The sequence below is a fragment of the Schistocerca nitens genome, chromosome 2, assembly GCF_023898315.1.
Source record: "Schistocerca nitens isolate TAMUIC-IGC-003100 chromosome 2, iqSchNite1.1, whole genome shotgun sequence".
Taxonomy (NCBI): domain Eukaryota; kingdom Metazoa; phylum Arthropoda; class Insecta; order Orthoptera; family Acrididae; genus Schistocerca; species Schistocerca nitens.
In genome coordinates this window covers 595,859,824-595,873,952 of record NC_064615.1, presented here as the reverse complement: position 1 = coordinate 595,873,952, position 14,129 = coordinate 595,859,824, and the positions used below count along the sequence as shown (strand labels likewise).

Below are 14,129 nucleotides of genomic sequence, written 5' to 3'. Positions count from 1 at the left end.
CAGTGGCGACACGCAGGTCCGACATGTACTAATGGACCGCGGCCGATTTAAAGCTACCACCTAGCAAGTGTGGTGTCTGGCGGTGACACCACAGATCCTTCTACAGCACAGAGCATTAAATGATGGCATGAACAATTATGAGGAACAGGTTGTTTGTGTAAAGGCAAATTGCCGGGCTATCCCTGAGTGTCTGACAGAGATATCTAATGCATCTGCCATAATTTCACAAGGAGTCTGCAGAAATCCGTTCGCTGTACAGTTGACAGCTCAACATGCCCCTGATGTCCATTAGGCATGTGCTGCGTCGACATTTACACATGAAACCATACAAAATTCATCTACTGCAAGCTCTTTGTGAAGGTGACAAACAACAACGTATACAGTTCTGTAATTTCATTTTTGGCAATACAGAGGATGACAGTTTTCTTCTGACCTTAGTACTTTCTTGACAAGGCAATACTCCATTTAAATGGAAAGGTGAAGCATCATAATGTGAGAATATGGGGTAGGGAACAACCACATGAAGTAGTACAACATGACAGGGACTCTCCAAAATTTGATGTGTTTTGTGCAGTTTCACAGGAAAAGGTGTACGGTCCATTTTTCTTTGCCGTTACACTGTTACAGGAAGTACACATCTCGATATGCTTGAGAACTTTTTTTTCCCCACAGTTGGAAACTGATTTGAACTACTTCATTTACCAACAGGATGAGGCATTGCCAGACTGGCATCTGGAAGTATGGGAATTTTGAAATCAAAGGATTACTGAACTATGGATTGGTTGCACTGGATCAAATGATTCAGCCTTACATTACTGGCCTCCAAGGTCACCGGAGCTAACAGTATGTGATTATTTCTTGCAGGTGTTTATAAAATACACTGTTTATATGCCTCTGTTACCAACACCAGTGAATGAACTGAGATATCGCATAACAACAGCTGTGGAAGCTGTTACTCAAGACATGCTCGCTGCACTGTGGGAACAATTTGCATGCCGCACTGACATATGCACTGCATCTCAAAGGGGGCAAATTGAACACCTATGAAAGGGCATGAACAAAAACTTTTCAAGTTCCTCGTTCATCAAAAAACGAAATTCATTGTACATGTTCATTAGTGTCAGAATTATAGATGTGCGTTATTGAACAATTCTTTCTGATACACCCTGTGTTTTACTAGGTGGATTCAGAAGCATATGTGGGTATAGTCTGCAAAATGTGTTCTGAACAGAGTTAGTAGTAAAGAAATAATAAATTAAAACTTCATGCATGATGCAACATTTTTTTCACGCATATCAGTATTTGATATCGTATCTCCTGAACTGTGTGTCATATAATGATATATTTTTGTAGGCATTTTCAGCGGCGTATTTGGATACTGTCTGTAAAATGTGTTTTTAAGAAATAAATTTAAAAGTCATACATGATGCGGCAGTTTTTCATAAATGTCAGTGTTTATAGTGTCATATATCCTGAACTATGTGTCACACAATGATACAATTTTTCGGGTACATTCAGTGGTATATGTGAATACTGTCTGCAAAATGTGTCACCAATACAGTTAATGGTAAAGTAGCAATAAATTATGCTCCATGTGGCAGTTTTACTGCATGAATAGTGAAACAAGCAATAAACTTATTTCCTTTTGTCTGGTATGTTGATAGACACACAAACAAACACAAACATACACACAAAATTCAAGCTTTCACAACCAACGGTTGCTTCATCAGGACCATTGGTTGCGAATGCTTGAATTTTGTGTGTATGTTTGTGTTTGTTTGTGTGTCTATCAACATGCCAGCACTTTCGTTTGGTAAGTTACATCATCTTTGTTTTTAGATATATTTTTCCCACGTGGAATGTTTCCCTCTATTATATTAATGTAAGTATTCACTCATCTTTGGCTACACAGTTTTTCACTCCCACTCCCACCCCTACCCCTTTGATAGATAGGTGGCTCTTGCCCCCACAATGGCTCTTTCCATACAGCAAGTGAAATATACCCCATTTAGTTTAAATCGGTCCAGTGGTTTAGAAGAAGATAGAGAAATACATACATACATTTTTATAATATGTATGGATTAACTATACCATTAGCTTCATTTATCTGCTTCTACAACTCACTAGCTTCATACTGTTTCATTTATTTCACTTCATGAGTGTGTTCTACCCTCATTTATTGTGAGTTTTGTATATAATCTAGGAGTAAAAGAGAAGAGTCACCAAATAACAAAAGCTTTGAGTCATTGACAGGAACAAAAAATAATGAATACTTACTACTTTTGGACAAATCCTTTAACAAAGTGGAGAAAACACACAAACAGAGAGAGAGAGAGAGAGAGAGAGAGAGAGAGAGAGAGAGAAAGAGACCTCTGCAGGTACACTGGGCTGACCGAACACACATGCTGGGATTGTAGTTTGGCAAAAGGAAGTGTTGGGATGAGGTGGCTGGTGGCTGGTGGCTTGGAGGCAGGCAGCCTGTGTGCAGGATAGGAATGTGGGAGGGGCAGGCAGCAGGTCTACATGGCAGGAATGAAACACACAGGCATAGCAGCTTGTGAGTTTGTGCAGCGCATAATGACGACGACATGGGCTGGGAAGGAGTGACAAGACAGAGGAAGGGGTGATTGTTGGGTAGAAGGTGTGGGTCCAATGGATTAGTGGGTACTGAGAACAGGAGGATTACAGGAGCAAAGGATATGTTGCAAGGATAACTCCTATTTGCATGGTTCAGAAATGCTGGTGCTCTGGGAAAGGGTCCAGATGGCATGGGATGTGAAGCAGCCATTGAACTTGAGCATGCTCTACCACCAGGTAGTCAAATTTGTTCTTGGCACAGTTTGGCAGTGGCTCTTTATTCTGTTGGACAGCTTGTTTGCGGCCATGCTCAATAAAATGCAGTGTAAAAATGGCAACAGAGCTGGTATATGACATGGCTGCTTTCACAGGTGGCCCTGCCTATTATGAGATAAGATAAGACTGTGACAGCATTGGAGTATGATATGCTCAGTGAATTGGGCAGGTCTTGCACAAGGGTCTTCCCCTTGTTTGAAGGGACTGGCAGTAAGACTAGAACAAGGATGGACCAGAACATTGTTTATGTTGGGTGGCCAGTGGATTACCACTTTAGAAGGGATGGGAAGGGTAAGGTGTCTCTCATTCCCTAGCATGATGATAGGTAGCAAAGTCCTGGCAGCAAAAGCACTTCAGTTGCTCCAATCCAGGATCATACTGGCTGACAAGGGGGTTACTCCTAACCTCACTCATCCACAACACCAATACATTCTCCTTCATCCACTTCACTTGGTCATGCTCGGGCCCATGTGGAACTTTTCTGCATAACTTCACTTGGTCATGCTTGGGCCCATGTGAAACCTTTCTGTATGTTGCTCTCCTCCTATCTGATGGCTCCACCCATACCTCTGTCCATACCAGGACCAATAATCACCATGTTCTGACAGCTGTCATCCCTACCACACCAAAAAATCACTCACAGACAGGCAATTACCCTCCCCCTCCCCCAACCTAATATTGCCCATCCATATGCTCACATGCTGAACTTCCCACCATTCCCAAGAACCAGCTGAAAAGGAAAGTCTCCCTCGTCACCCAGTATCACCCTGGACTGCAGACACTGAACCATGTCCTCCTCGGACTATGGCTATCCATCATCATGCCCAGAAATGAGGGGCATCCTACCCATGATCCTTCCCACCCCTCCAAGTGGTAACCTGTTGTCCACTCAATCAACACTAAATCCTGGTCCATCCCCATGTCATGCCCACTCCCAATTCCTGACATGGCAGCGAACCGCTGCAGAAAACCCAGTCAAGACCTGCCCAACACTCGCACCAAATACTTCATACTTCAGTCTTGTCAAAGGCTTATCCTATCCTGTCAGAGGCAGAGCCACCCATGTAAGCAGACATGTCACATACCAGCTCTACTACAGTTTCTACATGGCATTTTATGTGGGCATGACCATCAACCAGCTGTCCATCTGGATGTATGGACAATGCCAAATTGTGACCAAGAACAGAGTTGATTACCCAGTGGTGGAACACATTGCTGAATTCAATAGTTACTTCACAATCCGTGTCTTCTGGATCTACCGACCCATTGCGCTAACACCCTCTACCCAACAGTCTCACCTTACTCTGTCCTGTTATCCACTCCTAGTCACTGTCATTGTCACTGTGTCCCACACGAACTCAACATTTCCTGTGCCCATGTATCACATGCCTGCTCTGTACTCCTGCTGCCTGTTCCTCCAGCATTTCTTTCCCACACACTGGCTCCCACTCTCTGAGCCACCAGCCACCCTTCTCAACTCCTCCTCATACCTCCCACCTGTTTCTCCCTCTACCAACCCATTCAACACAATCTCTCACCCCTCTCCCCCTGCCAAACTGCAATCCCTGTATTATGTGGTCAGTCGGCACAATGCAGATAGACAGAAGTGTTGCACGCGCGGGTGTTTGTGTGTGTGTGTGTGTGTGTGTGTGTGTGTGAGTGTATATGTATGGGTTCACTAGCTTGTTAAAGGAATTTGTTGTTTTTCGGTATCTGTTTATGGCTCAACATTTCCTCTGTTCAGTGAGTAGTCTGCTTTACCCCTAGATTACTCGCATTCTGCCAGAACTCCACTTATCATATTAATGTGAATTTCATTTGATTCAGTGTTGCTTGTAGGCAAGTGCAACAATATATGTGTTTCAGATGTCAGTAATATCATTTGTTAAGCAAATATAGACATATATTGTGCTCTGGAGTGAGGTACTCTTCATACTTCTGTGAACTGAAGAAACCAAAAACTGAGTACAAACCAGCCTTGGAAGACCCAATGGTACTGACTGACCCCTATGTCATCCTAAGCTGATAGGTGTCACTGGATACAGATATGGAGGGGCATGTGGTCAGCACACAGCTCTACTGACCATTGTTAGCTTTTGTGACCAGAGCTGATACTTATCAATCAAGTAGCTCCTTAATTGGCCTCACAAGGGCTGAATACACCTTGCTTGCCAACAGGGCTCAGCAGACCAAGATGCTCAGCCATCCAATGCTAGGCAAGCCTGACAGCACTTAACTTCGGCGATCTTACAGGAACTGTGTTACCACTACAGCAGGGCCATTGGTTTTCATTTTGTGTACTAGCATACAGAATTTAGAAGCACCTCAAGAAAATGGAAGTGTGAGAGATGGTTGATGCACTTTGATACACAGAAACAACACAGGGAGTGAGAAAAAATAATATTCTTACCTCTTTCCAGAACCCTGTGGACCAATCAACAAAAATGGTTGTTGATCTCCCATCTGCAACCACGGTTCAAGAACATCTATTGTTGCTCTCACATCAGGAGTTAAAATCAACGGTGAATCAGTCTCACTGTCAGAGTCGGAAGCAACACATTTAGCTGAATAGGCATCCAAACAGTCACGATGAGCATCATAATAACATCTTAGAGGACTAACGCCATCTGGTGCAAATTCCTTTAACCAGCTAAACACCTATTTCAGAGAGATAATAAAACTTTGTCATTTTTCAACATGGATGGCAGTGGGGGGTGGGGGTGGGGGGTGTACGGTGAAAAAGAAATTACAGCCAAAAACAAAATTTATCAGACAACTCACAGTCATGACACATTACTCATAAATAAATTTTTCAAAACTTTAACACAGTTAAATTTCAACAATCTTTACAACATAAAAGCCTTGCTGAAGAGTCAGAATATATATCATCTTACTTTTATTCTTTTATCAGGTAGATATAATGTTTTTCTTTTTCCATCACTTGATGTTTATACACTGAGCCATCATAGATTCCATAATGATTTACTATTCATTGTCGGTGTACTAGTTCATCAGCTATTTTATTTCACTCAGAACATTTGTTCAGAGTGGCACTCTAGGTCAATTTATGACCCAGTACACAAGACACTTTCAAGAATTATTTTATATGAACTGCAGCAAAGACAGAGGTGAAAGCCAAGACAATGCTAGATCTACTGTCAACTTGTGTCATGTTGAATGCATTGCAGAAATCAAATCTATTCTGTTTAGCGGGTAAACTTTACAAAAATATATTATCAATATATTAATTTAGGTTTTACTCTTTTCCTACCATTAGTGCAAACATTTTATCTCCAAATGATTGTGAACTTGTAAAAATCAGTGAGCTGAAAATGACTAGTGTTTTTGCAAAAAATGTCAACAACAAAGACAGATCATCAGGGAAAAAGAGTAATGTACTATTGCTAACAGACAGTCATGGCAGAAATCTACCCAATATGTTCCATGAGAAAAATCGCGACATAGCAGTGACTAGTGTAGTGAAACAAAGGACTGCATGTAAAAATGTTGCAGAGACTAATTCTCAGACAAAATTAATGCAGGAAAATTACTTTATTGTCTGTATAATGGGATCAAAAGATGTGGCAAAAAATGAAGCAGAGGGTTGCATGAAAATGCAGCAGAACTTTTTACAAGCTAACAAATGCAGAAACACAGTAGTTACCACACTGCCTCATAGGCACAATCTAATTTGTATTTTGTGTGTAAACAAAGAAATTCAGAAAACGAACTTTAAAAAGGGAAATTTGTTCACAATATGCTAAATGCAATGTACTGGAAATAAGCATGCTGCATCAAAATCTGCACATGAAGCATGGAATGCATTTGAACTATGAAGGGAAAAGGTTTATTTGTGGTCATGTAAGCTACATAATTATAGAAAGACTTTTAAGGAATAGAATAATCTATCAGCTTTCTGTACATCCTTCCCACAACAGTGAGGAAAACTAAATGAATAAGAAAGAAGAATGAAAACATAGCACTATTGACGATTCTAATTTAAACTAAGGGTAAGTGATGCTGTAAATATGACTCCCAATTATCAAATTGTGAATACACCTGATCTAAAAATTTATCACCATAATGTGCAATCTCTGCATAATAAGATCAATGAAATTAAGGTACTGTTAACACATGAACTTACAAGTATCTCAGTGTTATGCATTTCTGAGCACTGGCTTAACCCAGGATTAATCCAGAATATGAAAATCAACAAATTCATTTTGGCTTCTTACTACTACAAGAAAAACAACAAGCAGGGTGGGGTCACAATTTACACAAAGGAAAATGTATATTGTATTATCCTAAGTGAATCCACTAGAACAAATTTTGAAAAGGATTATGAAATTGCAGCTATAAAAATTATTCAGTTTAACCTGGTTATTGCTACAATTTACCAATCACCATCTGGAAGTTTTGAACTTTTCTTAAACAAATTCAAGTCATTCCTAAATAAAGTAAATAAAATGGATTGTGAGTTGATAATCTGTGGTGACTTCAGTATTGATTTCTTCACAAACAGTGGAGACACCCTTTTGAACCTTGCAACATCCTATAATTTAAAGGCTGAAGTAAAAGCTGCGAACCAAGTAAGAGAAACTTGCCAAACAGCTATAGATCAATTTCTAGTCAAGAAGAGTTTACACAACACTTCACTAAAAATGTTTAATGAAGGTTTTAGTGACCATCTTGCTCAAATATTAAGCATAAAAGTAAAAGGCAGTATTATTAACAACATGTCTTTAAGTACCTCATGTAGAATTTGTAATCAGGATAACGTAAACTGCTTCAACAGTTTATTACATAAAGAAAAATGGTCAGAAGTGTACAAAATGAATTATATAAATGAAAAATTCAGCACCTTCATTGATACATTAACCCATTTCTTTCAAATTGCATTCCTATGGAAAACTGTAACCATACTGGGGAACTCAAGAACATACAGTTGGATCACAAGAGGAATAAGGGTTTCATGCCAGAAGAAAAGACTACTTCATGTAATATGAAACTCAAAAAATTCCTCACCTGAAGTACACCCATACTATACAAAAAACCTTCAAAATATTAAGAAAAGTAATAAAAGCAGCAAAAATAACGCATAATGATGAATACATTTATAATTCAGATAATAAATCAGAGGCTATGTGGAGTGTTATTAAAAGAGAATTTGCAGAATACAGAAAATCTTGCAAAAAATGTAACACTATCACAAAATAACAAATTAATATAAAATAAGTGCAAGTAGAGGATCAATGTACTGTTCTGTTTCACAAGATGAAGAAGCTAAAGCACTGAAAGGACTAAAAAATTCCAACTCTGCAGGCATTGATGGTGTACCTGCAACAATATTAAAGAAGTGTGCATCAAACCTAATTGAAATAATCACACACTTATGTGACTGCTCACTTCAGGCAGGCACTTTCCCTGATGTATTGAAAACATCGAAAGTTATTCCAGTATATAAAAAAGGTGAGAATAATAATGAAAATAAATACAGACGCATCACAATTTCCTCCTGCACCTCAAAAGTAGTAGAAAAAGTTATGTCTGACGAACTTATGAATTTTTTAAATAAAATCAACATCTTATGTAATGAACAACACAGATTTAGAAATAAAGAGGTCAGTGGCAACTGCTATCTACAAGTGCAGCAATTCCATCCTAAACCTGATGGACAAGAAACAGGAATCAATAGGAGCATTTATTCACCTGACAGAAGCTTTTGATATGGTGGATCATAAAATTTGGCTATCAAAGCTTGAAAGATATGGTATTCGAGGTCTGTCCAACAACTGGATCAGTTCTTTCCTGAGTAATCATAAGCAGACAGTGAGCATCAAGCCCACAAATATCAAACTAAAAACTATATCCGAACACTTATCTGACTATAAACAAATTAAATGTGGTGTACCCCAAGGATCAGTAATGGGACCCCTTCTGTTCCTTCTGTACATAAATGATCTAAGTTTAAATGTGGATGCACATAAAACCATCATGTTTGCAGGTGCCACCACAATTCTACTAAAAGAAGACAGTAATGAACAGTTACATCAGTCAGTAAACATGGTCACAACTTAGCAGCTGGGCACAGAATACTCAGCTTGTTAAAAAAAAAAAAAATTCCACTAAAATTCCACAATGCTCCTAATAAGGACATGTTTATCAATGACCAACTAGTTCGTAACAGTACTGAAAACAAATTCTTAGGACTTTGGCTGCAGAACAACATTAAATGGAATAAACACACTGAATATCTCAATGCAGAACTGAGCAAAACATGTTACCCTCTTTGCTCACTAAAATCATGCTGTAGTGAGAAAACAGTAATAAATGTATATCATGCATACTTTCATTCTCATCTTAGATATGGGGTCACTTTTTGGGGAATCTCTAAAGCAGCTAATAGCACTTTTAAACTACAAAAAAGGGCCATTAGAAACTTCATTGGGTGCTAACATAGAGACTCTTGTAAACATTTGTTTAAGAAATCTGATATATCTCCATTACCATGTGTATACATAATGGAAACACTTTTATTCTTTAAAATAAATGTAATAGGAAAGGACTGCAGACTGTAAAAGAACTGTGATATATGTGATCACTTTACCAGACAAAACAGAAACTTACATATAAGCCAGATCGGCACAGCTGTACTTTTCACATGGGAGTTAAGCTTTACAACAAACTTCCTAGAAACATAAAAGATATTACTGAGTTCACTACCTTTGGAAAATTTCTAAAGTGATATTTACAGCATCAATGCTTTTACTCCATTTATGAAGTGTGTTATATAAATACTTATGTATAAAGTATATTACTGTAACATTAAATAAGTATGCCCAGAAATGACTTCCAGCTGTATACTTATAGCTCGACTTGTCCAATATCTCGTGCATCAGCTGCTTTGTAGACAACAGGACCAATATATACAACACAATACAATATACTCTCTCTCTGTTTCACTCACTCACTCACTCACTCTCACACACACACACACACACACACACACACACACACACACACACCAGACCTTATTTGTACACGATATTTTTCTTCTACTGGCTTGTAATACAGTTTACTCAGCTGTCTGACCCTGATTACATACTTATGTACATGGAAGTCTGTGGTATAATATTGATACATTCATATTCCATAGCATTATTCTCTGACAAACAGTGTTCTGCGACCACCAACTTGTTGGGGGTACATCAGTTGAGTGTGTCGCTTTTGTTCTTAGCATTGATCTTCTGCCATTCTGAATATGTAGTTTTTTCTGCATCTGAGGTGATGTGAGATCTGTTTACTAGTGTTTTAAGTATCCCATTCCTCTGCAAAGAGTGGTGGCAGCTATCTGCATGCAATTACAGGTCAGGGGGCGTTTACTTCCAAAACACACCAAGGCCCATGGTGCCATCAGCTTTTCACTTGACAGGACATCCATGATTGGTAATCAACCTTCTTCTTTGGTCTTCATAGTGAATTTGACATTGGGATGTATGGAGTTCAGATGTGCAAGGAAGTCAAGATGTTTGTCTCTTCCATGGGGCCAGATGCCGAACATGTAATCCACAAAACAGAAAAAAAAAAGGGTTTCCATTTGGCTGATGTCAGGCCTCTTCCTCGAAGCGTTCCATACACAAATCCACAATCACTGGTGAGAGTGGGCTGGTCATTGTTATCCACTCTGGTTGCTCATAGTATTCTGTATTAAATAGAAAATATGTGGAGGTTAGGACATGCCTGCAAAGGTCAGTGGTCTTCATGACAAATTTTTGACCAATGCGTTATAGGGAGTCACATACAGGCGCCCTGGTCAAAGATGAAATGGTATCAAAGCTTTCCATTATATCTGAGTCGTTCAGCTTGAAGTTGTTGAGATATTTCATGAAATCCACAGAATTGCGGATGTGGTGTGAGAGTTTACCCAAACAAGGACTGAGTATCTCTGTCAGGTATTTTGCCAGCAAATATGTAGGACCTCTGATGTTGCTGACAATGTGGTGTAATGGAAGCCCATCTCTGTGGATCTTGGAGAGTCTATAAAGTCTTGGTGCTATAGGTCCTAGTGGTGAAAATTTCTTGATGGCCACATCTAGTCACTCCCACTCCTTGAGAAATGCCCTGTCTTGTTCTCCACCTTCTTGGTGGGAACAGCACTGATCCTCCTGTACGATTTGTCATTCAGCAGGCTCTGCATCTTCTCAGTGTAGTCCTTGTGGGAGAGAATAACCATGACACTGCCCTTGTCAGCAGGTAAGATAACAATTTCAGGGCACTCTCTCAGGTTCCAAATGGCCGCTCCGAATGGCCACCATCTCTTTGCTGGTAATGTTTGACTTCATAGTCTCAGTTCTCACCAGAGGATGAAGAATGTCACGACACACTACTTCTGCTGCTTCAGGCAGTAGTCACACATCAGCTGCTCTGCTAAGATGTCGATGTTTGCAACCAGTGTGAACTCAGGGGTAGGGGCAAAATTAAGTCCCCTCTCCAGAACCAAAACCACATCATCACTCAGCTACATGTTATATTGAGACAGTCTTGCATGGGGTCTCCAATGACTGTTTGTCAATGAGACGTGAAAATTTTGATGTTTGACAACCTGTAACCTTCCTATGGCCGGAATCGGCTGCCATGCAGGTAAAATGATTGGCCTGCTGTAAATGTAGTTTAACAAATTCGTGGGAGTTGTACTCAAGATTTCGACAAGTGAACTGTACCCTTGCATGTACCAAGGTAAGGCTGACCTGAAGATGGCAATTCGCTAAAATATTGTGCCCATTGGACACTAAGGACCAGCAGTACACCCACGAACTGTCTGATTAAGGGATTTGTAAGTGGACCCTGTCATGTGTGAATTATACTTCCTTAGTATTATTCCAATTAGTCTTGCCCCTGCTATCCCCTTGGTTAGAGTTATGTTATCATTCTACATTAATTTGTTTGGGATACTTCCAAATACTTGGTGACTGTGGGTCATTACAGAGCCTGATTGCCAACTGCATAGTCAAATTATACAAGATCTTTTTGTCTATTTATTCACATTTGATTACATTTATTTACATTCAGAGGCAGCTGCCATTTTTGTACCACATCCAGATCATCTGGATGTCTCGCTGAATTTCCAGAACAATTTCATCTACCTGTACACAACTGTTCCACCTGACAGACGTCATTTGGCAAGTTACTGGCATATACCGTGAACAGTAATAGAATGTATCACACCATTTTGAGGTACGTTGGGAATGAATTTCATTTGTGATAATTCCTCATTATTATGAAAGAAGTGCCAATTTCTGTTTTCAAGGAAATATTCTGTCAAATCTGTTCAGATACTCAACATGCACATATTTCATTTATTACACAATGGTGCAGAACTGTATCAAAGATTTTCTGGAAGCCAGACTGCATGGCATTTAACAAATTACATCTATTTACTGCCTTCTGAGTCTCGTGAATGAACAGAATAAACTGGGTTTCACATGATCGGTTCTTGTGGAAACCTAGTTAATGAACTCCCACTAGAGAAGTTGTTTGGCCCTAGAAAGGCACACAAAAACACTCCTTAATTGTACAAAATATTGAGTTAAGTGAAATGGATCTCCGCAGATCCATCCTGTAAACATTATTATCAACTGTAATTATCTCAGATGTTACCCAATCACATGGTACACTCCATTGTCCCACTAATGAACGATAAATCTTTGCTATAAAAGTGATCTGTTATTTCACCCATTCAATCTCTTTCAATGATAATGATACAAACCTTTATGACTTAAAGAAAGGGGAAAATATATGAATGTGAAGTATAGGACACTAGTCTGAAAATGACTACAGCAAATGTTATAAGTGCAAGTGAGAAAACATCAAATTTTCTAAAGGTCTGCTGACAATGATAAAAGCCAGGTAGGCACATTGTTGTTATAATTTGACAGGTGATACTTTCACAACAGTTGAACAGTTGTTCAAAATGTTGTGCTCCAGCTTCTACGTAAGAATGCCATGATTGTAGAGAGTGTTATTGCACCAGTTTTAATGATTCAAGTGTTGTTCAAACAATGTTACCAGCACTGACAATTTAAGCTGGAAATACACTTCTGTTTTGTCATGTGCCTCTCAGCCAAGACATTTCATATGCGTCTACATGAAGACATGAAGTGGGAACAGATGAGATGAATGAAATGAGCACAAAACCAAATGCCCTTTTCCCATCTACTGTGCTAGCTCAGGATGGACAACCTCTATGGTGACAGGTTGAGAAGTGGCAGTGGGTCATTGTCAAGATTTTGGCCTTGGTAACACATGACAGCACCATCAATAGTAAAAAATTTTGTTCAGACTCAAGGTACAACACTTGCACACCTGCTCAGATACTTATCTGTGTCAAAAGATTGCTGATTCTCAAAGCAAAACAATTCGTAAGATTCAGCAGGTGTTTGGAGAAGGTGTGATGGGTGTAACACAAATCAAGGAGTGGTTCAACTTTACCAGGATACAGGTTGGCTGGCAGCTTTTCTAGGAGCTCTTTGCGGTGTGGGGGAGTAGCCATGTATGTGAAAAACGGTATCCCATTTGAGTCAATTGATGTTTCAAAGTACTGCACTGAAAAGGTGTTTGAATGTTGTGCAGGTGTGGTTAAATTTAGTGGAGCTAAACTTCTTACTGTTGTTATTTATAGATCCCCAGACTCCGATTTCACAACATTTTTGCTAAAGCTAGAGGAGGTTCTTGGTTCACTTTATAGGAAATACAAAACGTTAGTTATATGTGGTGACTTCAATATTAATTGTATAAGTGATTGTGCAAGGAAAAGGATGCTGGTAGACCTCCTTAATTCATATAATCTTATGCAAACCGTATTCTTTCCAACGAGAGTGCAAGGGAACAGTAGAACAACCATAGACAATATTTTTGTTCATTCGTCATTACTAGAAGGGCATTCTGTTAGCAAAAAGGTGAATGGCCTTTCAGATCATGATGCACAAATTTTAAGTCTAAAAGATTTTTGTGCTGCAACACATGTTAAATATAGTTACCAACTTTTTAGGAAAGCTGATCCAGTTGCTGTACAGACTTTTGTAAGCCTTATCAAGGAACAAGAGTGGCAAGATGTTTATAGTGCTGATACAGTAGACGATAAATATAATGCTTTCCTCAAGACTTTTCTCGTGCTCTTTGAAAGTTGCTTTCCGTTAGAACGTTCAAAACAGGGTACTAGCACAAACAGGCAGCCTGGGTGGCTGACTAAAGGGATAAGAATATCTTGTAGAACAAAG

General features: G+C 39.3%; 1 protein-coding gene across 1 annotated transcript in view; it reads right to left on the bottom strand.

Annotated features, from left to right (window-relative positions):
• Positions 1 to 14,129, bottom strand: part of LOC126236667 (cytoplasmic dynein 2 heavy chain 1) — an 873,274-nt gene that overhangs the window by 404,261 nt on the left and 454,884 nt on the right. Inside the window, exon 39 of the mRNA XM_049946146.1 lies at positions 5,264 to 5,511. Coding sequence (XP_049802103.1) covers positions 5,264 to 5,511 — 248 coding nt within the window. The remainder of the gene's footprint in view (positions 1 to 5,263; positions 5,512 to 14,129) is intronic.